At 42.3% G+C, this 26,493-nt stretch overlaps 1 protein-coding gene across 3 annotated transcripts; it reads right to left on the bottom strand.

The window, feature by feature from the left end:
• Positions 1 to 3,534: 3,534 nt before the first annotated feature.
• On the bottom strand, positions 3,535 to 26,493 carry FBXO7 (F-box protein 7). Of its 3 annotated transcripts, XM_047065877.1 has the most exons (10): positions 26,308 to 26,487; positions 25,508 to 26,201; positions 21,592 to 21,886; positions 16,427 to 16,654; positions 14,964 to 15,105; positions 12,753 to 12,836; positions 9,579 to 9,674; positions 7,617 to 7,793; positions 5,478 to 5,515; positions 3,535 to 4,226 (listed from the first exon to the last, which is right to left on the bottom strand). In XM_047065877.1, the coding sequence occupies exons 2-10, from the start codon at positions 25,627 to 25,629 to the stop codon at positions 3,837 to 3,839; spliced, it is 1,572 nt and encodes a 523-aa protein (XP_046921833.1). In that variant the 5' UTR covers positions 25,630 to 26,201; positions 26,308 to 26,487; the 3' UTR covers positions 3,535 to 3,836. The 3 variants fall into 3 exon arrangements, with proteins under 3 accessions (XP_046921833.1, XP_046921832.1, XP_046921834.1); XM_047065876.1 differs by having other exon boundaries at positions 25,508 to 26,493; XM_047065878.1 differs by lacking the exons at positions 25,508 to 26,201; positions 26,308 to 26,487 and adding an exon at positions 25,318 to 25,406 and having other exon boundaries at positions 21,592 to 21,734.

Raw genomic sequence — 26,493 nt, 5'->3', positions numbered from 1 at the left:
TTCTCTCCATCGTTACCGCACTCCCTCCTGACGTTCAGTCCCTGCTGGTGGGGTAGGGAGGAAGGGCCTTCACTCACATGGTAACAAATACAGTGGCACAGCCCAGGAGCCTAAACACCAGCTACCCTCTGAAGTTTTCATCGGAGTCTGCAGTGGAAGGAGTTCACGGGGAAGGCAAGCCGGCGTGGGTACCTCGTGAATTTGCTACGTGAGTCAAGCAGAGGGCACATTCCTCGGCACACAGGTGTTCAGGACATGTTTTAGGTTGGCCTTCCTAGAAAACTAGGAAACTAATGAAATGTACACGAAGTGTTCAGGCTGGAGAAAAGGGCTGTCTACAAGAGTGTCAGTGTGAGGAAGTCACTTGCCCAGGAACAGAAGTGAACCCATATAATAGTAAAATGAGATAAACCGAAGAAAATCTATGGCGTTTTTTTGTTTTGTTTTGTTTTTTTAAGCCTCAGAAAGAGGTCTCGGATTCTAAACTGAGTGTGAAAAGGAACGGAGGTGAGCAGAATCAGGGGGGCCAATGAGGCATCCCCTGTAGTGCACTTGACCATGGAGGTGGGGGGCCTCAGAGCCACCACGGCTGGGAGCCAAACATCAGCCTCAGTCAGAAGAGGCTGTGGCGTGCAGGCCAGGATGATGCCAAGGCTTGTACAGCAAAGACCCAGGGCCGAGGAGCCCCTTCCAGACACGGCACACAGCACACACCAGAGCTTCACAAACAGCCCTGGCCCGCAGATACACCGCCTCCTTTCGGAACCCGGCCCCTCCCAGGTCTGGGGAGCAGACAGCTGGTGTTTTATTCAGCTACATAAAGCAGGTCAGTGGTTCGTTCTGCTTTCAGTGCTTAGCGCTGGTGAAAGGTCAGAGTCAGGGTTTAGGCCGGTTAAGTCAGCCTGGCAGATCCAAGCAGTGGCTGAATTATATGGAGGAGTAGCTCAGGGCCTAAGAGCACTTTTCTCATATCGCATGTTTTTCTTTTTCCTGGAGAGCACGCTGGCTGGTTACTAACTGTACTGACAGATGTCAAAAGCTATCCCCGACTCCCACACAGTCACTGATAAAATTCAGACTTTGAGTCTAGTATTAAGACTCTAAGAGAAGGCAGCCACTTGGGGTTTGGTTGGAGACAAATTGGAAGTTTGGGCAACAAGCAAGTCAGATCGGTCCATTAACCAAACACAATGCATAAAGGGCACAGAGCCTCCCTTGTGTTTCCGCAGACAGAATATGCAGCCCAGCTAGATGAGACTGGGACTCTTAGATGCTGGGTTCAGAGCTCTCTCTTTCTCGACTGGCCCCGGCTGAGAGAAAGATGAAAATGGCTGGGACATGGTTCTTGGAGTCAGGGGGGTGTCCCTCGAAGGGAAGACCAATCAAAAACTGCTCCTTCTACAGTGCGTGTGCATGAATCTTTTAAAATCCCTTTTGTTTCCCATCATTTGTGTTTTGATTGGTCCTCCTGCTTGTAATTTCCGTTTCCAAACTCCTATAGTTGAAGTATTTGCTGTCTACGGTCTTTATGGAGTCTAGGGCAGAAGCAAGTTGGCTCTTGGCAGCTACTGCCCAGGTAAGGAGGAAAGCCGATCTTGGCCCCGGGCCCCCAGCACAGGGAGCAGAGGGAGGAGTGTCCAGCTCCATCAGAATAAGAATTACAGAGATACGGGGCTAAGCAGTGATCACAGGAACTGGAGCACCAAGCCAGACAGAGAGAGGACAGAATGCAACTGCCTTTACATGAGGAATCCCAAAACCTTACACTGGAAGGAGAGGATACCTCCCATGATTTGATGTCCAGCCTTGCCAAACCATAGCTTTCACTTATAAAGAGAAGGGGGAGAAAAAGGGCAAGCTCCCATTAATAAAAATAACTAAAGGGAAAAACACGGGGCCACAGAAAGCCGTTAAGACTACAAGCCAATGGAGAACCGCATCTTCCCAAAACGCTTACCGCGGCGCTCTCAACGAGCTTGCCTCCACAACATTCTCAGCGATGGTCACAGAGTCGCGCAGGGGACGTGCTGCTGCCAAACCATGACTTCATGCTCGTGACGCACCAGCAATATATAAAGCTCCACAGTCTCAGCCTAATGAAGAGGATGTAGGGTTTTACAAGTTTCTAACCATAACTTTAGGTGTCCAAGAGGAAAAGCTTTGAGGCTGTTTTAAGAATTTAGAACAAACTGCTGGAGGATTTAGGCGTGTGGCACACACTCTCAATTAAGAGATGTGTCACACTGGCCAGGAAGTCCCAGGTGAGGTGTCAGAAAGGAGCACCCACATCCGTGAGACACCAGCAGTTCCCAGACCTCTCGAGAACCATTCAAAAAGGACACTTGGCAGACTCATCGTTTTACAGGATTTGGTGCTTCTGGTCATCACTACATCCTCCCACTGCACACATACCCACACAGTGCAAACCTAACAGCACAGATGGCCACGGAGGGATGTAGAAGTAGAGAAGGGTGGACTTGGGCCCACTGAAGCTTCAGGTGATTCTTTCAGCCCAGACCCAGTTAAAGCCACACAGCATCTAGTGGACACTGTTTAAAAAGCTGTCCTGCAGCTCAGACATTACAAAATACCACAGAAAGAAATGTCAAAGCCCCAATCCTTTGCCTATACACAGTAAGCTACTAAGGGTGACATGGCCTCTAGAGAATCCTAATACTGACTGAATTTTCTTCACTGTGATGGAAATAAAGACTATATGTGTAGCAAAAAAATACCTTCACGTGTATGTAGGACTCAAAATATTCTTGCAGCATATAACATTCCAAGCCATTTCCTTTATGCAAAACAGATTTTTTAAAAAGGAGGAAGACATCGGCAATATTCCTAAATATTGTCTGCAGATATAATAGTGTTTTATTCCTGGGTTGCGATTCAGATTTTTATTTGTCACGATAGCATGTTTCTATACTGTATGATAAGACATTTGTGTTTGGCCTTTTTCTTGTATGAAGAATAAATCTTGAATTTTGTGTATTTTAAATCTTAAAAGCAAAATGTTCTTCCAATAGAGTAGTTAAGAGGCGACTTTGAAGAACAAGTACTTGACCAGCACTCAAAGCAGGAAAACTTTGTTGAAAGAGGTCATCTATTTAGATTACAAATTAGGTACCAAACGTTGCAAACACAAGGAAAAAAAATCGTAACTCCACTCCAGAAGCAGCCAGAAACAAGAGTCCCCATAACCCCACAGTTGTCCAAAAATGCTGCTTCAGAGCCCAGAAGTTTCATCACAGGGCCCAGGAAAGAGCTGCAGAGAAAGGAGGTGGGTTGAGCAGGTGGGTGTCTAAGCACCCACCCTAGCTTGGCTTCATTTTATAAATCATGCTTCCGCAAACAGTTTTGTTTGAAGAAAGGGTGTAACTAAAAAATAATTAAAAAAAAAAAAAAGTGCAACAATCTGATGACCCTGAATAGGTTCTCTATCATTCTGAAATTGCCAAGTAATGTTGTGAAGCTGTTCTGAATATTTTATCCCATTATCTTTCTGTAATAAAAGTCAAGATTGCCGTATAATTTATACTTAATTTTTTTTAATCTGGTGCAGAACATTATCAGTGAACAACCTTCATCCTAGAGGGAAATTCAGAGGGGGGGGGAGGTCAGTAGTCAACTATTTCCAAAGCCAACCTGGTCATACAGTGACCTCTGGGCCCTACCACCCCTGGAGCTTTAGATATATCTACCGAAAGGCCACCGTGTGCGTTCCTCACCATGGCACTCAGAACACACTAGAGATCAGCACCCCCAACAAGATGACATCTGCAGTTTTAAAAAACAAAAACCAAACAAGCCCCAGAAGTGAGATTACAAATCAGTCACATGAATGGCAGCCGGCTGTCGGTGGGCCAGCCCCTACTGGGTCTTAAGGGAAATCTGTCACCGGGGCCACCTCGCCCTGGCAAGATGGGATTAGGTCCTGGCAGCGGGCCAACTGGATCAAAACGTGGTCTGAGTGGAGGGAACTGGCCGGGTGTCTCCCCAGGCCCAGGGATGAGTGAGTTGATCGGGTCCCCGACATAAGGAAGGGTTAGTCTTTCATCATATTCACCACCAATAATTCCTGGAGGAAGGAGCGAGCTGGGAGGAAAAGGCCTGGGGTGCAAGGGGTTGGGGTAGAATGGGAGGGGGTGGGGCGACGATGGAATGAACATCACATGCCGCCCTCTCTGAGCTTCTTTTCTTTGTTTGTACCTCTTCCTGTACAGCTGTAGAAACACAAGAACAAGATATGGTAAGCGATCTGGATGTTTCCCCAAAGTTCCAATTTGCTTCCACTGCTTTATCTACACTTTCCTCTTCCCACACTATGGAGCAAAGACACCAGTGCACACAACAGGAATTTTACCAGTTTCCATCTGCACGACTAAGGCAGTAGCTCTGAACACAATGCCGAATGAACTGTACTCTTTAACCACAGTGCAACTGAACAACTGTGCCAATTCAGGGAAATACTCAATCTAAAGGAAGGATAACTGAGTGGAATGTGCTTTCAAGGCTGCAATCGACAGCTCTTGAGCTAATATGCAATTTTAGGCCCACCTTTCTTGAAAGTGGAAAATTTAAATATCTGTTGAGAAAATCAGGCCACATAATATAAAGTTAAGGTACTGGGGGGAAGGGGAGCAGCATTTAAATTCACTTCTTCACCTGAATCATGTTCCTAAAGGATCTCAATCTAAACAGCAACAAAAAATAGAAGCCCATTTCAGAGGACAGAACATCTTCCTAAGGAACAATGCTGTTCACTCAGGACACATTTGAGGACCCTTCTCTAGTCCACCCTGTTTCTCAGTCCTGTCAATGTCTTTTAGAGTAGGCGTCTGTACGTAAAACAAGCATGCACTGTTCCAACTAGCTGGACAGCTGAAGACCACTCTCTCACAAAAACTCAGCTGAAAAATTGTTTTGCAACAGAGGAAGAAAGAATGTTTTATATTAAGTAAAGTCAAAAAACAATCGCTGTGTTAATAAGACTTCTTTTCCTGTGTAATTACATAAGAAAATAAGGACTGAGTCTAAGATGAAAGTTAAAAATATTTTCACTTACTGAAAATTAGCAATAAATTTAATTACATCATAAAGAAAGCAAATTTCATTACATCATAACAAAAATGATAATATGGCCTTAATGTATTAATTCACTAGTTGCTTCGGCGCTAATACTAACATTAGCCTTGATATTTAAAAATACCTACTTCGGGGCGCCTGGGTGGCGCAGTCGGTTAAGCGTCCGACTTCAGCCAGGTCACGATCTCACGGTCCGTGAGTTCGAGCCCCGCGTCGGGCTCTGGGCTGATGGCTCAGAGCCTGGAGCCTGTTTCCGATTCTGTGTCTCCCTCTCTCTCTGCCCCTCCCCCGTTCATGCTCTGTATCTCTCTGTCCCAAAAATAAATAAACGTTGAAAAAAAAAAAAATTTAAAAAAATAAATAAATAAATAAAAAATAAAAATACCTACTTCTTTCCAATCTGTGTCTCGAACTCTCGCAGTACCATCTACAAAGAAAAAACAAAAAGTAAGAATTTAAAATGCTTCATTCATCCAGGTTAAACAGCAATCCTGCTTCTGACCTAAGGAAACTGAAGCTTACACATGACGCACACGCAGGAACAGGAATCCTTTGTTCACAACACGCTGCATCCCTTGTAACCCTCTGCACCGACGCAGACCTCTCTTGCTGGCAGAAGGCAGCTGCTGCCATTCTGTGCTCGTGGGGACACCAATTGGTGACGCCCTCAGGAATATGGAGGACCGAGTGGCCGCTATCTCTTCCTCAACTGCCCCACGCTGCACTGCACCTCCTCCGCCAGTCTCAGCTGAGAGTGACAGCTCCTTCTAACCTCAAATCTCTGCAACACTGGGTGACCATCTCTTTGTATCGCAGCCCATTGTTACTGGAGGTAAAGCTGACTTGAAGTTCTCTTATTTGGGTTGTTTTCTCCCAACTTTCATCAGTATGACTGCAACAACTAAGTATTTTTTAATATACTCATTTACTTGAAATACATGAAATGAGGAAAGAGAAACCTCTTCAACTTAAATCTAAAGAAGGGGCGCCTGGGTGGCTCAGTCGGTTAAGCGTCCGACTTCAGCTCAGGTCACGATCTCACGGTATGTGAGTTCGAGCCCCGTGTCGGGCTCTGTGCTGACTGCTCAGAACCTGGAGCCTGTTTCGGATTCTGTGTCTCCCTCTCTCTCTGACCCTCCCCCATTCATGCTCTGTCTCTCTCTGTCTCAAAAATAAATAAAAACGTTAAAAAAAAAAATTTTAAAACCTAAGAAGAGTTGAGATAAAAGAGATATCTTCCCTAGAAGCTATTATATGGGCATGGAAGGAAGATTTTATAAAAGCTCCGGGCCTATGACGTTACATCCATAGGGAGATTCGTTATAAGATCTGAACAGCTTACAGATGAGCTTGTGGACCATAATCTGGAAATGAGAGAGAGACTGTATTTTAAATCCAAATTTGAGTATGTAAGTAAAAAGGTTTTTATGCCTATTTTTATCATAGCCTGTTTTTTGGTTCGTTTTTCTATATACTTTGGTCATTTTGTCTTTTCATTTCGACTATAATTTTTTTTTTTAATTTGAGATGACACTTGCTGCCTCCTAGAACAAAATAACATTTGAACTCTGCAGAGGCATAGAGGAATCAAGGAGGAATATGAAAGACCAGATCATTCACTGCTTCTATCTGAGGTTTTAAAGGAAAAAAGTCTTTAACAATCCTAATGACTCTACTTAATATTCTTATTAAAAAAAAAAAAACAACAACGAAGGGGATCTACCAAGATTTTTACAGTTCCCAAGATGTTATACATAGCACATCAATTTTTTTTGATGTGAACCACAGTGTTTTTTTACAATGCAATGCAGTATATACTTATATATACATATACCAAAATAGAAGTTTACTCCTATTTTGTAAAAAAAAATACTGATTTTTTTTTAATGACCCAATATATTGATTTCATGACCCACTCTAGGGTCAAACCAGTTTAAAAAACAAAACAAAACACTGATACACAGAAAAGAAATTCTACAGTCGGGCACTAGGCTTCTATCCGGAAATCTTGATACAAAAGGCAAAGTGCTTGTACATTTGGGGTAACTTCTCTCCATCCCCAAGTCCCACTGCCATCACTGCTGCAACAATCACCAGGTCATCATAAATGTGACTATACAGAAATAAAGCTTCCCCAGCAATTTACCACAGGGTAGCAAGCAGGGCGCTCCTAACTGGTACACTGGTCACAGCCATGGACGTTGTTTAGAAATACACCAAACTGCAGAGTCAGATATGGAGGATGGTCTAAGAGAGAGAATAAACCTGAAGTTTTTCTATCCTGAACTATTCTCAGTCTACTGGGATATTTGCATTATACAGTACACAGAAATGAACGCGAAGTTTTCGGGATATAGGCACAAGTATATGAGGCTTAGCATCTCCTTCCAAAAAGGCTGCAAGTTATGATTACTTGAAACTCTTAAACAGACAAAGAGCCTACAACTAAAAACTTTTGGCAAGCTGAGTAATTCAGACCTCAGTAAGAACGAGTCCTTTTCCTGTTAACATGTCACTGTGGCAATTACCTCGAAAATCCCGCAGATATAAACACCTCCACAGCAGTTGGTCATTTGAAGCAATAAAGAGATCACGACAAACTGCAGACAAAGACAGAACAGAACGAACATCCAAAAGTCGGAAGATCCGCAGTTTCAGCTCCAACGGCAGGACCACCAACCCGAATACATCCGGTAGGTTCAGCGCTATAAAGAAAAAGAGAACAGGTAGTGAGTAAAGAACATCTGGCTTTCCCCACATATTTAACGGAAGTTACCAACTTGTTCCTAAGTGACAAATTAGATGGTAGTTTCAATTACCCAAATATGCATCACCTACAACAAAATTTTAACCCCAGGTTGGCTATATTGCTCTACTACTAAGTCCCTTATTCCCTCTATGTTTTAGGGGAAAGACAAATACTTTTTCATACAAACCAATGAATCGCTATGACAACTTCCAAATATTAGCCAATGGCTTTTGTTTCGAGCAGTATTCGATGAATGCAACAAAAACTTCTGTATTCAATTACAGAAAATGGATGCTTTGTTGGCTTTTAAAACTGGTTCCCAATACTGCTACTTATTAGCTGTGTGCCTTTGGACACTTGGATTACTTAACTACCATTCAATTTCCTTACCTGTAAAATGGGTTAGGAGTACTACCTAATTCATGCAGTTGAAAATTAAGTGTGTGAATATATACAGAGTGCTTAGAACAATGCCTGGCACATAACAAGCACTCAAGTGTTCGCAATTAGTATTCTCTGAGGTCTAGCAGGCTGAAAAAAAAGGGAGGTAGATAAATATCAGAGGCAAGCCAAGAAGGAAAAATAATAACATATAATCAAATGAGATTTATTAGCTCCTTTAAATATCTGTGATACTAATCTCCACTAGCTAAGACCATCAAAATCCAATAAAGCATTTTAAAATTCACATATTTCCCTTCCATCACCGGCACATGAAGAAGAAAACTATGGTGACAGCAGCCTAGGCACATGCAATTGGACACCTAAAATACAAGATCCCTACATACAAATGGCAAATAAAGCCACATATCTATATGTATAAACCTGAAGTTCTTCTCCAGCTAAGGGATTGTGGTAGATGAGGATTCTCATTTTCTAACTTATAATTATGCTTCCCCTGATGGCCACACTGCCATCAGGCTTGGCCATTTTGTTGCGTCCAATAAAATGTGAGTGCATGTAGCGTATCATTTCCGAGCAAAAAAGCTGTAAGAACCACCGTGTGGCTCGGTCACTGGGCCTTCTTTTCCCTCTGCTCCAAGGAGAGCATGTCCTGAAGAAGGACTACTCCTTCAGCCAAAACTCACCCCCCCACAAACACAGCATGCATATGAATGAGAAATAAGTGCTTTAAGTCATTGAGATTTTAACATATTTATTACACCACAAATAAGAGCCAACATAACAATTCTGAATGAAATATACACCTCACTGAATTAGTTTCATCATCTATAAAATGAGATGAAATCCCCTTCAAAGTTGTTAGCACTAAATAAAAATCCATGTAAATATCCAAAGGAGCTAGCATAGAACCCCAAGAAATAATGTTAAAAAAAAAAAAACAAACTGAGACCTAATTTACAGACTATACATTACTTATATATTTGTCAAACACCTATTATGGACCAGACCCTATGTTAGGCCATGAGAATACAAAAGTGGCTAAGACATAGTCCCTGCTTCCAAGGTATCTAAAACCTTAGGAGGTGGAAAAAATGCATATCAACACTTATGATACACTGGAAGAAGAGTTACAACAAAGACATGCCCAAAATGTTGTCGAAATACACACAAGAAGTAAATAACACTTGAGGAATTAACATTAAAGCTTAGTTTTAAAAGAACATAACTTCACTAGGGGAAAAGAGGCAAGAGTCATATGTCAGGGTCACAAGCATAAGACATAAACTTTTACTATTCTTTCCAGCCATCTGACCTATGATCATTTATCGTCTCTCACCTTGTCGGGTAAAAGCCAGAAGAGGATACACCAGCTGGTCTTTGAAGAGACGAGAGAGCTTCTGAAGATCTTTGTAGATCTTGGCCACATTTTCCCCTAGAGTATTTTTTTTTTAATGAAAAATCAGAACAAAATCAAGTGGCAAAACCTGAAATGGTAACCTTTACTTCTGCCAAACAAAGTTGTAAATTTTCATAAGTAATTCTTATATAGACAGACGTGAACCAAAGTCTCTAGTAGAAGTACTATATGCTGTGTGGCTCTGAAAACTCAATCTTAGATATAAAGATAAAAATCTCATGATTTCAAATTAATAGAGCTGTACCCAACCTATATAATTCACAGACTACAGTTATAGTAGGAAAAACTGTGGTGAGAGAGCTGTACACACAGCATGATTTACTGAGCACCTGCCCAAAGTGTCCAGGCACTGGGGGTACAGTGGGGAACCACTCTCTGGATCCCAGTGGAAGTAGAACAGTATTTGTCACATGACGACCAAGTGTCGCCAAGTGTATTAAACATTCTTCAAAACATTCTTCAAAGCTTTCTTTCACATCAATGGTTCTCCCTAAGAGAGACATACTCTGACCCCCATTTTAAAAACAGGACAAGATAATGGAAGCCCATCCAAAGCTTCAGAGTAAGTGGCAGGGCAGGGTACAAACCTGAGTCTGGCTCCAACGCACTCACTTTAGCCACTAAACTGCTGCTCAGAGTGTGGCTCACAGATCACCAGAACTGACATCATTTGGGAACTGCTCGGAAATACTGAATCTCAGGCCCTACCACAGACCTACTTAATCAGAACCTGCAATTTCATAAGATCCCCTGATGATTCACCTGCACAGTGCAGCATGGGAAGCACTGCCAAATACGACCTCAAGTTCCCACTGCAATTCCACCGTACTGTGACCAGGTGTATGACCTTGAACCCTAGGATCCGCACCTGTTTGCTCACCTATATCAAGGGGATACATACCACCCTGCACCAAAGAATGGTTAACGTAAAGCACCACACACAGTGCCTATGCCCCATTCTGTAACTAGGTACTCTGCTGAGAAACAAAACACTATCACCTGACTGATAACAAACAAGAAAAGATGTGCAGCTAAACTTTAAATCCTTGTCACACTAACTACAATCTTGACTTGAAGTCAAATGTCAAGATATCTAAAAAGTCAATTTGGATAAGGCTTTTCAGTGTGAAAAACGATTTTTTTTAACAAGTTTTTTCTTTCGGTTATCTATTACAAAAGTAATCAGAAACTTACAAGTATAAAGACAAATAAAAACAAATATGCATTTAAATAAGTATATACTAGGTACTCTACTATAAAAGCCACCGTATAAAGTAACTAAAATTACTTGTCAAATGGGCAGCATAACCCTACCCAACATAAAAATACTGTATTAAAAATATTTAATACAGCCCATAAACTTACTGTAATAGAACATTATGAACTTTCTTCTTCCTTTCACTTCCCTTCTCTTTATTTAACAAAAACCACATAAAGAATATGAATCTGGGGGCGCCTGAGTGGCTCAGTCAGTTAAGCGTCCGACTTCAGCTCAGGTCATGGTCTCACAGTTCGTGGGTTCATGCCCCTCACTGGGCTCTGTGCTGACAACTTGGAGCCTGGGGCCTGCTTCATATTCTGTGTCTCCCTCCCTCTCTCTGCCCCTCCCTCACTCATGCTCTGTCACTCAAAAATAAATAAAGGTTAAAAAAAAATAAAAAAGAATATGAATCTAAACTACATTCCTATAAGTTATTTTTAAAAAATAGTCTGAGGAGTCAAATCTATTCCAATTCTAGATTCCACCATTTATTAGCTCTGTGACTTTGAAGCACTTTAACCTCCTCTAGACTTGTCTCCTAATCTGTAAAATGGGCATAAATAACCTCCACTACTGTGGAGTGGAGTGTATTTCTAGCCCCCATAGCAAAGTACTCCCTAGTGTGGAGAGAAACAGCGTTGTGGCCAAGAATTTCAAGTTTTCCTGTTCCCAATGGTAAGACATCTTTACACATTTATCAGTCTAGTTCATGCTCCTCAACAGGGGCAGTGCCACCCACAATGGAACAAAAACTGGTTCTCGGAAGGCAGAAACAAAACAAACCCTAGCTACACCATTGGTTTTTGACCCTCCAAAGGGCCACAGTACACAAATGAAAATACACTATACATCTATGGTATTAAAATTTCATGGAAGAGAATGGAAGGGGGACAGATTTTCTACAAAGGTTCCTCAAGGGATGGATAAGAAAACGAAGGTTAAGAAACACTGGTGTAGTATGATGTTAAATGTCCAGAGATCATTATAAATATGTATCCAGATGTCCCCATTTCCCATCAGTTTTGGTTCACGGACGTTCACAGAACTCGGCCTGATCTGCCCGGGAAACTAACAAGAGTCAGTCTCTAGGCCTTCAAAGCAAAGACCTAGCTTTGGGTAGGTAGCCTTCCCTTAAAGACATCACTGCCAATGCCACCACCCCATGACACCACATTTGGATTTTAAAACCCTCCTAAGTTACTAGAAAGACGAAATGGAATAGCATCTGTCAAGGCACGTGTCCAGCACAAAACAAGCGCTTAGAGATGTGAGTTCTCTCTCCACCCATCTCCTCTCCTTCAACCACCTACCTGCTTCTCATACTTTGAATTTAACTAACAAAATAAAAAGGATAACTTGTCTTTGCATCTATTAGTAATCTTACAGAATACAAGCAAAACCATGCCTAGAATGTAAACTTTTGGTAAATCTGATCAAACAGCAACCAAATCTATGTTGGTTTAAACTAACATTCTGAGTAGTTTTTCCTCCAATAATCTTCAATAATGAAGTTGCACTGTATGGTTTCCACAAAATGCAGATCCTCTCCATACTGATTAAATACAAGAAAAATCCAAAGATTAATTCATAAATTATGAAGCATCAACATCACAAGTAATGAATTACATACTAGTGTCGTTCCATAATGGCAGCATAAATATAATTCAGCATTCCAAGAGGAAAGCAGGAAAGAAACAGATACTCTGCAACACTGTCTTAAATTTGCTTTAATCTCATTCAGAAATTTTCAGTCACTCAAACATTACCATTTAGTTTTGTTAAAGCAAACCTCTCAAAGCTTCATCCCAAAAGTTCAACCATACTTATGTTACCTGGTTCTGTTTTGCAAATAAATGACTCTGGCAGCAGCTGCAATCTGTTCACACTTCTGAGCTCACTGTTAATCTTTAGTGTAGCTGTAAATAAGCAAAAGAGAGACAAATCATTTTTGTCAGTTCCTCAATTGCCTTCATTATCTAGCATGGGCTTCCACTTCCCTGTCCCAACATACGAAGGACACACTATACAAACTGCTCTACGCTCATTTCCTTCCCTCACAACAAAGTCCAAAGTGGAAACCTGCCATCACATCAAGTAAAATCACTCTAAAACAAACACCTCTAAAAACCAGAGTATGCACTTCTATATAAAATCCAGTAGGTATTACCAACAACAGCTTATTACTCATTGAAAGATATGCAGCAAGGTTAATAGGTGACAGTTAAACATAATAAAACCATTATTTCCAACAAGGTCACCAAAAACTCCATTTATTTTTTTTATTTAATCCTTGGCAATGAGTTTTGCCTTGTTTACTAAAAGAATCCTGCTAGTTTTCACAACATCATCTCTTTCTAGACCCAAAGGACCAATATTCTTGACATCACCAGAAGGTTCCATTTTAATCATATATACAAAGGCTCACTTCATCTCATGCCATGAAAGAGCCAGTGACGTGCTCATGCACATGTGCGCTGAGCAGGAGGTCTTGGGCGAAGGAAAAGACTTAAAGACACACTGCTCCTTTTCAAAGAACCAAGCCTGGAATGGCTGGCTGCCACACAAGTCTGCAAGTAGCTGATCTGCCAGGAGCAATAAAAGAACAAAATATCAGCAACTCAGATATCTTTGAGACATTTAACAGCCATTCTCTTTATGTTATGTATCTTGAAACTAGTAAATAGAGATTATCACACGCGTTGTTAAAGTGCTTTTGTAAGAAACGGAGGCAAAAATGAAGTTGGTAGCTTCAACCTCACACATTAGGATGTGACGGGGCAGGACGCCTGCAAGGAGGCAGAAACTGCTGGCTCTCTGTGTAAGAACACCCAACTGAAAGGCGTGCTTGCTAACTGTGATGAGTCGCTGAAGACACGTGGCTAGTCCACCTGCCATCAGACACATTCTGACTGGCACAGAATACCACCAATACTGGTAAAGCTGAAATTTGAGACTTTTACGGAACATCCCAAGGAATCTAGTGACTAAAAGGAAATACCACAAATTACATCGCAGGGGACATGGAACCACCTTTCACTTCAAAGATCATGACCATGTATGCCAGTGGTTTTCGAAGTGAATTTCTGCAGAACAAACATGTTTCAAACAAACTCCAGAAGGGACCTTGATAACGCAACAGAAGAACATGGTGCCGCTCAAGGTGCACGCGGCAATACACGTTCCGTGAAGCCTCCTCACTCATCCATCCTGGCGGAACCAGTGCCACAGAGCACAGGAAACCACGAGGCATCAAAGTAACTGCCTTTGCTACACAAAAGGTGAGCTGCACTGAAAAACCAAAAATGCAGCCATTGCAACCCCACCATGCTGTCTTAGCTAGCTGAAGGATAAAGAAATCAAAAATCAGAACAGAACGGAAATGAAAGATTCTAGTCACTCAAATGGCTCTCTAGAACACGTGATTATGAGACTACTCCATAGACCACTGGTAGATGTACGGACCTCTGGGTGGCCTCTGAGCTAAAATGAAATACAAACAAATACAGGCACTGCTATCCCTGTGAAACTGCCAATATGAAAGAGAACTAGAAAAAGAAACTAGTCAGAGTGACTTTCCTGCAGGTCGAGGGATCAAGCACACACATACTAAAGCAGTGCTTAGCAATGTTTCTATGCATTACTGTTCAGAGACGCCAAATGGGATAAAAAGTGACCCCAGCTCAATCTCACCTCTTACCATCTCTCAGTTCGAGATCTCTGTTAAAAAAAATAAACATAAAAAAGTCACCCACAGGCACAAAGTGCTCGAATGTAATAGATCATCTCACTTCAAAGATCACAACACTCCCCGCAGCAATAATATCGCAAGGTTAAGACAGCTGAAGGCTACGGCTGCCCGGAGAGAGAAGGCTGCCAGCCTAAACATCTACCCACACATTCTACAACCTTTCAGGCTCGGGGTATCAGCGGCCTAGAGACTCAACAAAGTTGAGAAAGATGCAACTGTATCACGAGAGCCAATCACTGAAGCAGCTATAGTCTGGAAACATGTCAGTGTTGGTAAACCAACAGCCCTCCATTACCATTTATGACAATTAGGTTTCCCAAAGGCACACAGGTGAGAGCAGCAGAGCCGCCCTCGCAGAGAGGGTGTGTATACTGCAGCTTGTACACACCGCCCGACCTCCAGTTCTCTGGCATGGACATGGCTTTGGCCTCAGGCCCCTGGGGAATGAAAGGAAAGAGAAACAAATAATGAAGAGAAGTGCTACTCTCAAAAAGGATTAAAAATCCAACAGGCCCCTAACTTGTCTGGAAATAAGCATTCCGTACAGTCCCCTTAATAAAATCTGTCACATCATTACTACAGCTAGTAATAAAATTTTGATAGAAAAACGTTTAAATGTATTCTCCTCCATCAAAATGTTCAAATGGATAAAGTCACATCAGAGACAGGGATTGTTTCTCTCCTCAAAGACTTACTTCTCTGCCTAGCAAAGCAGTATCATTATTGAAGACCATACCTCAAATAGCAGTGCATTTGTGAAGCCTTTAAAAAAAAACTCCCGTTTGTCATTCCCTTTTATCCCCTAACATTCTGTTCTTATTTCTATTGTTACACACTTCTATTGTAATACATTATAATTTTCTTTTTATCTACTTCTCTCCCCCACTTATGGACTCCTTAGGGACAAGGATTTGTCCCAATATCTTTATATCCTAATTCCTGGCTCAGATCATGGCATGCTGCGGGTATTCAATGATCACTGCATTGCTCTACATCTTTGTTACTTATAATGTGGCCCACAGACCAGCAGCATTACTATTGTGTAGGAGTATCCAGAATCTCAGGCTTTACCCTAGACTTACTAAATCAGAATCTGCATTTTAGGAAGATCCCCAGGTACTCTTAGGCAAAGGTTTGAGAAACTCTAATTGTTCCTCTCCAGGACTCTCTGGCATCCCGTATACATATACGTCTCTCCTAGAATTTAACCAATGTACTGATGGTTCGTAGACTGTCTCTCTCCCCCACTCCTGGACTAGAAGCAACCTGAGAGCAGGGACAAAGCACCGTACCTGTCAGTGGTAGATACTTACCAAACAGAGAATGAATGAATGAATGAATGAATGAAGGGAATAATGTCCCTCTTCCTAACTGAATCTTTACTAGATTACTGACAATTCAAAGCCATTAACATAAAAAATAATCCAGTGAGCCATCCCTCTAGACATGCCCACCCTACACTCTTGACCACAGTTCATTTCATATTATCATAATCTTTTTACCATAATTGCCACCACTTCTATAATACAAACTGACAAAACTGACAACAGAAATGAAGGGAAAAAAAAGAGAGAGGGAACGTTTATTGACCACCTACTGTATACCCATCACTGCATTCAGCACTTTACATTTAACACTCAACTGCATTTAATATAGAGATCTAGAGTTCCACAACACCCTAGTGATGTTTGTTAGTACACCCCCATCCCCAATGGGAGGCTGAAACCCCAACACGATGTATTCTGTTTGTAGCCTCACCTGAGGTATGTAACCTGACTCCAGCATGAGCAGATGTATTGACACTATCAGGGCATCACTGGGACTGGAACAGTCGGCTGAGTGATACAGGACCTCTAATGAATGTGGCACTTGCCCCTCCACCGACTCACTGCAGAGCATCGGTTCTGAGGGACAGACACCTGTGCCCTCTTCCATAGCCACAACATCTTGAACTAATTCAGTTTCAAAAGTCTGGCTAGGCCCCGACTGAAAAAGATAACAAATCAATGAATTCATTAAATAGACTTTTATTTTTACAGTTTATTGTGTATCCTGAAGTGAACTCAGATTAGTGCCCAAAGCCAAAGCATGTTATTAGCTTCAGAAATGGGACACATTTTAAGTGAGCCCTCCTAAATAAATGAGCTGGCAATCTATTCCCCCATCCTGAATTCCTTATCTCCGTTCATCCTGGCCAGTATGCCAAAAACCGGAAATCAACCTAGCCTCCTCCCTCTACCTCACTAAACTCTACTTTCGTCGTGATCAAAGTTCCACTGAATCTATGTCCAAAATACCTCTAAAATCTGCCCCTACTACTCCAGTGGTACTTTAGACTCATTTACCTCTTGACATCCAGCAATAGCTTCCCCAAGGATCCCTGACTCCGTTTCGTCTTCCAAGACACCCACTGCTGCGAGAGTTTCCGACAATTAAGAATCCAATTATGGGAGGGCCTGGGTGGCTCAGTCGGTTAACCATCTGACTCTTGGTTTCAGCTCAGGTTATATATGATCTCACAGTTTGTGGGATCAAGCCCCGTGTCGGGCTCTGTGCTGTGAGCAGAGAGCCTGCTTGGGATTTTCTCCCTCCCAATCTCTCTGCACCCCCAAACCCTGCTTACATGGGCTCCCTCTCAAAACACATACATACATAATCTTTTTTAAAAATCCAATTATGTCCCATAACCAAGCTTAAAACTTGCCAGTATTTCCCCAGTGCAGATCGCACCATTCCCCTAAATTGTGCCTTGGGATGTGACCCTAGATGTCCTCAGGAAAAAAGAGGTCTACAATCAATTAAGTTTGGAAAATACTACATGCTATAGCCACCGAACCTCACCCTCCACATTCACAAAATACATCGTGGCATTACAGAGCTCTGAGAAGTCCAACAATAATAATGTGTGTGTAATATTTAGCTAAGAAACACTACTCTCCTTCCTTAGTACCCAGCATCCTCAGAACACTTACTTATAATCTAAGAGAAGAAGTGTTTCATAGAGGACATGCTGTGAGATGCAGGCCTAGAAAATGAAGTCCCAACTCCTAAACGCCTTAGCATACAAGGTCCTTCATCACTTCATCAGATCCCTGACTCTCAAGCCCACTTCCTGCCAGCCCCTTCCTCTCCACACCAGTGTTCCCCACCTCTGCAAAAAAGGCAGTACAGACAGACTACCACCCTGACTTGCAAAGGCCTTGACTACTTCACTTTCCTGATTTCACACCTATATCCTACCAGGACTGCAAGCTTAGAAAGGAACAGAGTAGGGATGCCTGGGTGGCTCAGTCGGTTAAGCGTCCAACTTCAGCTCAGGTCATGATCTCACAGTCCGTGGGTTCGAGCCCCGTATTGTGCTCTGTGCTGACACCTCGGAGCCTGGAGTCTGCTTCAGGCACTCAGATTCTGGGTCTCCCTCTCTCTGCCCCTCCCCTGCTCACACTCTGTCTCTTTCTCAAAAATAAATTAACATTAAAAAAAAAAAAAAAAAAAGGAACAGACTACGTGTCACACACTTTTCTAATCCCAATACAGTACCTGGCACACAGCAGGTGCTCAACAAATGCTTGTTGAACCAATGCTTAAGAACAGTATCTTAAAATTTCATAATTTGGTTTTGTTTTCAGTGTCTTCTCATTTGTACCATAAAAAAGTCTATAAAACAGTAAAGTCAGATGATGTTGCCTTTTCATACATGCTGTAACTGACTCAGATTAAGTAACACAATCAAGGTTACCAGCTAATAAAAACCTGAAATGAACCAAGATCTCCAGACTCACAGTTCAGGCTTTCAGACACAATACACTGCTTCAATAAGACTGTGTTACTTGTATTAATTTTGCTCAGAAAGTTTGTCTCCTAAGCATGTGCTCAACTCTTAATGCAAAACACATGTTTCTTCAAGATCATCGTTCCATTAAAGAAAGGGCAGAGGAAATTAAAATTACATAGGATAAATGAAAGGATGGAAAAATATAAGAAAGCAAGAGGCAGTTCCTCCAGAATCCCTGAGGACATAGCCCTTATTGGCTTATGAAAAAGATCCAAATTCACATGTTAAAACCTAGAGGCCAATGACAATTCATACTACCAAAAAAAGGAGATTCCATAATACTTCTAGGCAAACAGAAACTACTTATTAAAACCACTTATCACCAAAATTATGAAGCCTATAAGCGCTTTGCATCTTACTTATCTACTATACCTAACTTTGGGCCGTTTGCTACTATTGACGGTTGTGTGGGAGAGAATCTATGTGGAGAAAATATTTTTAAAAAGAGTTACTCTAAACTGATAAAGCCATGGGAGGAAGGTATCAGAACTCCCTGGTGAGCTTATCAAACCCAACTCCCACTCCATAACAACCATTAACATTCTGAGCCATTCTGATAGGATATGAAATATCTATGATATTCTTCATACATGTGGAAATCAGGAGGAAAATGCTCAGCACCACCTCTTTATTTTTTTAATGTATATTTATTTTTGAAGGAGAGAGAGACAGAGTATGAGCAGGGGTGGGGCAGAGAGAGAGGGAGACACAGAATCCAAAGCAGGATCCAGGCTCTGAGCTGTCAGCACAGAGCCCAATGCAGGGCTCGAACTCACAAGCTGTGAGATCATGACCTAAGCCGAAGTCAGACGCTTAACCAACTGAGCCACCCAGGCACCCCACAACACCACCTCTTTAAATAAATCATTTGTCATGTCATGTACAAATGATGGCAATAGGTGATTAAAATGCACTTTAGGGCTAATATTAGAGTCTGATACCACATTATTCCCATTTCCCTTAAAGATTCAACAGGTACTAGAATTCCCAAATAAATGAAAATAAGAAAATTACACTTAATTTTCAAATTTTACAAGTAAAATTTTCCTATTGTTTCCAGTTTTACCCATCTATTTTCCTTTGTTGTTGTTGTTGTTGTTGAAAGACAGGGCATGAGCAGGGGAGGGCAGAGAGAGATGGAAACACAGAATTTTAATAAGAATCTGAAGTAGGCTCCAGGCTCCTCAACATGGGGCTCGAACCCACAAACCACGAGATCATGACCTGAGCTGAAGTTGAGGCTTAACTGACTGAGCCACCCAGGCACCTGTCTATCTTCCTTTTCTAATACATCATTCTACATTTAATGAGCAGATCATACTGTTTCAAGTACTTGAAGCACACTTAGGAGATTTCAAGCTTACTTACTTCAAGATTACAAGCTTAGTCACCCTATACAAGTCTGAGAATACAAAACAACATGCGTTTAGAACTAGAATTACTAACTTGAAGCAATATTAATTTCTCAAAATTTTTCAAAAGGAAACTAGTAAAGTAAATATCACATATATTATGAAAAGTTCCATCTTACTGGACAATTTTATAAGTATACAGAAATAAAAGGAATGGACCCTTCCACCAGAATCTCTGAATGCGTCTAACAGCAAAGATGATTCAGAAATATAATTTAAATATGTAGCTAAGTATTCTTACTTATTCCCTAAATTACCTCCATGAGACAGAAACACAGAGATACATAATACTTCCTAAAAAAAAATCATAAAAATACTCTGAGCTTTATAAAGCCTTGTTAAAATTTCTTAATTTCTCTATATACTATTACTAAAAATCTCAACATATTACCAATCTATTAAAAAGCATTTCTTCTTAGTAACTGTCTATACTTATTGAGGTTACAGGCACAATGAATACTTATATTCATAAGTGTTTAAAGCCTGAAAAAAAAACAAAATAACAACTAAGCTTAAGTAGTAAGTATACACACAAAAAACAATTAACATGATTGCATATGTATTAGTATTAAAAAATTCAGTAATAAATTTCATCATTTGTGCCACACAAGAAATCAAAAGGCAGGGTAATCACTAAGGGGGTGTTTACAAGGCAATACAGATGATCGATAAAGAAATTAAAGATGATCATTGGGGCTGTGGCTGGCAGGGCCTTGGAAGATGGGCAGAGACAAGAGAGGTAGGAAAGGCCGTGCATTCCAGGTTGGGTGAATGGCAAGAGCAAAGACGTGAAGCAGTCACCAGTCTGTGTGTGTGTGTGTGTGTGTGTGTGTGTGTGTGTGTGTACGTGCGCAAACACATGAATGTGCTGGCTGGCACAGGGAAAATGATAAGGACTCTGATCTGACTGCAGGTGACAGTTTACTGAGGGAAGAACAGAAATTGGCCCTGAAAAGCCTTAAAGACTAGGGACAGCATTTCCTTCCTCTGTAGCATGTCAGGGTTAGAAATATTTGGACTTTTTCAGCTCAAAAATTGTAAGCACTGGTGTATCAAGGACACACAGCTACTACAGAACAAGGGAACAACGAAGTCAAAACCGTGTCGGGAAAAGATGAACGCAGAAAATAGACTGAAGGACAGACACTGGAAGCCTGGAATGGAAAGGAAACACTGACAGGGCTTGTTAAGGGGCTGGATAGAAGTAGACAAAAATCATTCCAGGGTTTTAAGCTCAGGAAAACAGTGGTGCCACTGAGAGAAAGGGCAGCTAGTTTGGGAAGAGAACATTAGTTCATATTTCCAAATTTATGTTGGCACAGAGTCTGAAGTAACAACGTTTAAAATCCAGGTATAAATGTCCTGCAAACAATTTGGAAATAACTGCACTCTATATAGCCTTAATGGGTGGAGCAGACCAGAGAAGCTAGGCTGGGAATCATGAGCTCAGAGGCAACAACAGGAGCCAAAGGACAAACCATCTGAAGGAGTGTCTGAACAAAATAAATAGGTAAACACTGGGCTCTTCGATGGTCCAACCATTTAGCAGTTTAAAAATTTCTACAAGAATACGATCCGCAATCTACTAACAATAATTACCCTGATACAGAATTCAATCGAGGTGTTCAGTATCCTTTATCAATTACCCCTTTTCTCATCTTGATGTTAATACCTACCATATTTTCATCATTCCTGACATCAGTTTGGGCTGCCTGTCCTTGGAATGAATCACTTGGTTGTTCATCCTGTACGATGGACTGATTGGAGCTGGCGGCCAAAGAGGGTTGGTCATTATTCTGGAGTGAGGAATGCTCTGAATCTGTGGATGAAGGTAAGTTAGGTGCTGGAATGGCATCTTCAAGAATCAAACATATCAAGTCCCCAGAAACAATCCCATATGAAGCCAAGGTCTCTTCATCTCCAGTGAGGGCATCCTTGTTGTTCAATGTGATTGCAAACCGGGTATCAGAACTGCCAAGAAAGATGGATAAGGATAGTAAGAGCTACCTACCATTACCCATAGCTACCATCACCTTCAATACACTAGGAACATATATAAGATACATGGTATAGTCCTAGAAGAAATAAGTAACAAAAACAAACCAAAAATAAAAAGGAAGCCAACGTTTTACAAAAAATATCAAAATTATTTATCACCAAGTGCCTAAGTTATAGATTTCTAATGGCTACAATTCTAGCCTGGGTGATAGGATACGGTAACTCTCTATCATTAATCCATGTTTTCATCAATTCTAAGATACACACTTTACATCCTTTGTAACTTGGATATCTTTGAAACAGGGATGCTTCTTAAAACTCATAACACATCACAGCTTAACTGACATTTTTTTTCCTTTAGTGTTACATAAAACAATACGCATCTTAAGAATGACAGTACCTGAGAGTCAAGGAAATACACTCTTTTGAAAATTATGAGGGGTGCCTGAGTGGCTCAGTCAGTCAAGCATCCAACTTTGGCTCAGATCATGATCTCGTAGTTTGTGGGCTCAAGTCCCGCAACGGGCTCTCTGCTGTCGGCACAGAGCCCGCTTCAGATCCTCTATTCCCCTCTCTGTCTGCACCTCCTCTGCTTGCACTCTCTCAAAACTAAACATTTTAAAAATAAAAAAATTTAAAAATAAAATACAAACTATGTCACATGATTCCTCTGCTCAAAATCCTCCTCCAGTGACTTGTGTCTGAACTTGGAAAGGAATCTTTAACATGGCCTCCAAAGCCCAACATGTGACCCCCTACCCACTTCTCCTATCTCCTCCAGCCTTCTCTTTACTGTTCCCTATTAACATAAGCTTTCCATCCCGTTTCTCAAAACAGATCAACCTCATTGCAACCTCTGGGCCTCTACATTTACTCTTCCAGATCTTTAAAGGACTGACTCTCATCATTCTGTCTCAATTCAAATGCCATCTCTACAGAGATGCCTTCTGCCTAACCTCCACCACTCTATTCCATTTTATGTTTCATTTTTATTGTAACATCACTATGTGAAAATTCCATATTTACTGACCATCTCTCCTCCACCCCCACCACCAGAATTTAAGCTTCATAACATCAGGTATCTCATCTATCTAGTTCAAAACTGTATCTCCAGCTCTTGACAAATAAAAGTATTAATGGAATAAACGCAACCAATAAAGAGTAGTTGGGAAAATGAAAATGAAACTGAAATCGGGGTTACCTAGTCAGTGTTCTTACAGGACAATCAGCTTATATCTGCTCCAAAATACTAGACCCACGTCTTAAATGAATATTCACAATCACAAAAAGATGAGTACAAATACATCCCTCCTGCTGATAAATACAAGGTCACCTTTCTTACTGATAACCTTTTATAGTAAGAATAGCACAAATCTAAAAACTCACTGCTAAACAAGCTAAGAGCTCAAATTAGCCTGAAGCAATGAACTCTCATCCCTTCCACATCACAGACTACCTGATTTGAAAGAATAACCATCATTTCACCACAAAGTGGTGAGGGGTAATTAACAAACCATTGCAGAACTTTTTACAAGACATTTATACTCGGCAATGCTGACTTCATTAACTTTTTGAGAGGTTAACCAAGGATGAACTTCTTTGAAAATCATGTTCTATTTATTCTTACAATGCTGCATTTTCACAAATGTTCACAATTCATTTTTCTTTCACAAGTACATTTTTTTCTTACCAATTAAAGCACCTTTGGTAGAGAAATTACTGAAGTTCTAGAACCTACTCCTGCTTATCAGAAAATAAGTAGCTGTGTTTCTGTTTTCAAAGAATGTTGAACATCTGCCAGATGCCCCAAAAAACACCATCCCGACTTCAGCAGAAAAAAAGAAACACACTTCAAATGAACTATGTTCTTATGGATCTTCTGTCACAGCAAAAGTGTTTTTTTTTTAAATACTATCTAATACAATGTTCATTCAAACATCTCCCTGTAGAAAAACTAAAGAACTGTGTCATTAATAAAAATGCTGGCCTTCCCCCCCCACCCCAACCTTTAGAAAAAGGGAAGAGCTATTTCTAAAGTAACATAGAGCTTTCCAGGGGAGGAATTAAAAACTGGTGTTCTGAAACTGAAGAAATATTTAAATCCATCAGGAAAAGCCATCCTAGAAACACCAAGCCTTTTAAAGATATTTTATAGCAATCCCAGATCCACTTGCTCAGAGAAGACATTTTAAAAATAATAATGTCATGGACGTATTTTAAAACTGCCTATACATTACAAAATGAACATACTTTCAGAAGAACAAATTTACTTTCACAAGCTGAAGCTTACATTCCTTCCAGTTAACCAGCCTCAACTGTAAAAACAAACCCAAAGGAGAAACTAACTTGGGCTCTTAGATAAATAGTCCTTTCAAGACGGTCTCTCCTAATTAAAATAATAATAAATATACACATATATATGAAAAATCTTTTAGAAAGAAGTTACTTTTGAAATTGTCTGGTGGGCTAATGATACCAGCATACAAAACGCTTAGGTTTTAACACCAATAAATAACAGCAGGCATGTCACTTAACATAATGTTCAAAAGTTATTATGTCAACACCCTCATTTTTAATTTGGAGAAAAACAGCCTTACTTTTAATATGGTGTTTTACCCTGAAAAATGAAAGGGTGAGAAGTTCATAATATGGCCTCATTTTACTGAATTCCCCCCAAATGAAAGTATGTAAGTCTTATAAAAAGGATCCACTTAATTAAGAGAAAGGTCTTCTTATGAACAATTCACCTAAAAAGCCCCAGCGAACACGTTTATTTTTTCTTAGCACACTCAAATTCCAAATCTGCTAGCTCAGCAAGGGAAAAGGACTACCCTTATTTCTGTCCCTCTACTCCCAGTTTACTGTCCCCAGAAAATTCTCCCTTGGAAGCAAAGCCATCTCATTTGCAACCTCATAATAGCAAAATCTGACCCTTAATTTCTCAATGTCACTGTCCCCAAACTGCAAGCTCTCCAGGGACATCCCAAGGCCAACGTTTATCTTAGTTTTGGCAAAAACACAACATCTCGCCCAGGGAAGTAAAAGGAGATGACAAATGCCGACCGCCCGCAGTCTGTAAAACTCTGCAGAGGGCAAGCCAAAGTGCTCGCCGCGGCCCAGCACGTGAGCACTCAAAGCGGCCTCGAGGTTACCGCGGCCCCAGCAGGGCCCGCTCACAGGTGGCCTCGACGGAGGGCCGGTTTCTAACTTCTAGAACTTTCCAGACTTTTCCCTTGAAATACTGCGACAGCTGGGGACGGTGAACTTAAATCCCAGAGAGCCTGGAGAGGTCTACCCCACACCAAACCCCTCATTTCCAATTTCACACTTTAAAAGGGCGCGAGAAGTCTGCGCCCCGGCACGTCCCCGGTTTCTTCTGCAGCAGAAGCGAAGCGAGGGCTCACCCTGCAGGGGAACGGAGCCCCCGGGACGCCGGGCCATGTCCTCCGCGAGCCGGGAGCCGACGAGCTGCAGCCCCAGCGCCCGCGCCGCGCCCGGCCTGCGCGCGTCACAGTCCCAGACCCGCTACGCCCCGCTGTCGCCCGGCCTCACGTGACAGCCCGGGGCGGGAGCGCCCCCCCACCCCCCGCCTACCTGAAGCCCCACGACGGCAGCAGGGCCTGGCTGAGGTGCGCGCGCAGCTGCCCCAGCGTCGGCTCCGCGTCTGGCATCTCCACCGGCCAGGTCCTCTTCTGCAGCCGGACCCGTAGCTTCATGGCGGCGGCGGTAGGGCCCAGAGGCCCGGACGCGGTGGCGGCGACGGTGACGACGGCGCGGCGGCGGGCCCGGAGCGGCAACCACCGGAGCCGTAGGGGTGCCGAGGAGCAGCGGAGTGAAGGCCCCGCCACGGCCCCTGCCGGCCGGTCTCTGGAACTTGAGCGCCCCGCCCCTCTCTTGAGGGCGCCCCCTGGAGCCCACCCGGCGAGCGGGCGGCTGGCGGCCTGCGCCAACCCAGGCCGCTGGGCGTCATGCGATCGATGACTCGGCGCGCAACGGCGCCGCCTGGGAGCGGGAGGACCACAATGCGCAGGCGCCGAGACTGCCGCGGCGAGCGAGCTAGGCGATGGTAGCCGCTCTTCTGCGGCCGGGCCGTGCCGACCCCTTCCGGGCGTGCGTGGAGAATGTTAGCGCCGAGAGAGAGGCTGCACAGTATGTGACTCGCCCCTCCGCAAGGCCCAGGCGTGCCTGGTTCTTACCCCACTTCCTCCGTGGCGCCCAGCTCCAGCGGCAGGCATCTGTTCCGAGAAGCCTTAGGTTGAGCCCAGGCTCTGGTAGTTTCCTCGTGTTACTGCAAAATATGAAACAGCTTTTAGTCCGTCACCTATATCAGAGGGTATAGTAGTAATCTGCTGCATAGCAGTCACCCCAAAGCTTAGCAGCTTAAAACAACGAACAGTTATTGTCCTGTAGATTCTGTACATCAGGAGTTTGGGCATGGAGTGGCTGGGTGGTTCTGTCTCGGTCTCTCGTGACATTGCAGTCAAGATGCAGGCCAAGGCTGCATTTGTCTGAAGTCTTGACTCAGGCTGGAAAACCTGCTTGCAGGATAAGCTCACTCACAGTCCCGTTGGCAGGAGGCC

The sequence above is a fragment of the Lynx rufus genome, unplaced genomic scaffold, assembly GCF_022079265.1.
Source record: "Lynx rufus isolate CCGP_SWC_20201006 ecotype Redwood Valley unplaced genomic scaffold, mLynRuf1.p SCAF_7, whole genome shotgun sequence".
Classification (NCBI taxonomy): Eukaryota; Metazoa; Chordata; class Mammalia; order Carnivora; family Felidae; genus Lynx; species Lynx rufus.
The sequence above is the reverse complement of the archived record's forward strand: the minus strand, read 5'-3'. Positions and strand labels throughout refer to the sequence as shown.

Excerpts from the sequence above, each read along its gene's own strand:
- FBXO7 (XM_047065876.1), bottom strand. The coding sequence starts at position 25,629 with ATGAAGCTACGGGTCCGGCTGCAGAAGAGGACCTGGCCGGTGGAGATG. Across the intron at positions 9,675-12,752 it reads TATTTGCAAAACAGAACCAG|GGGAAAATGTGGCCAAGATC; the intron begins GTAACATAAGTA and ends AAAATACTCTAG. Across the intron at positions 7,794-9,578 it reads TCTGGCTTTTACCCGACAAG|CGCTGAACCTACCGGATGTA; the intron begins GTGAGAGACGAT and ends TTTTCTTTATAG.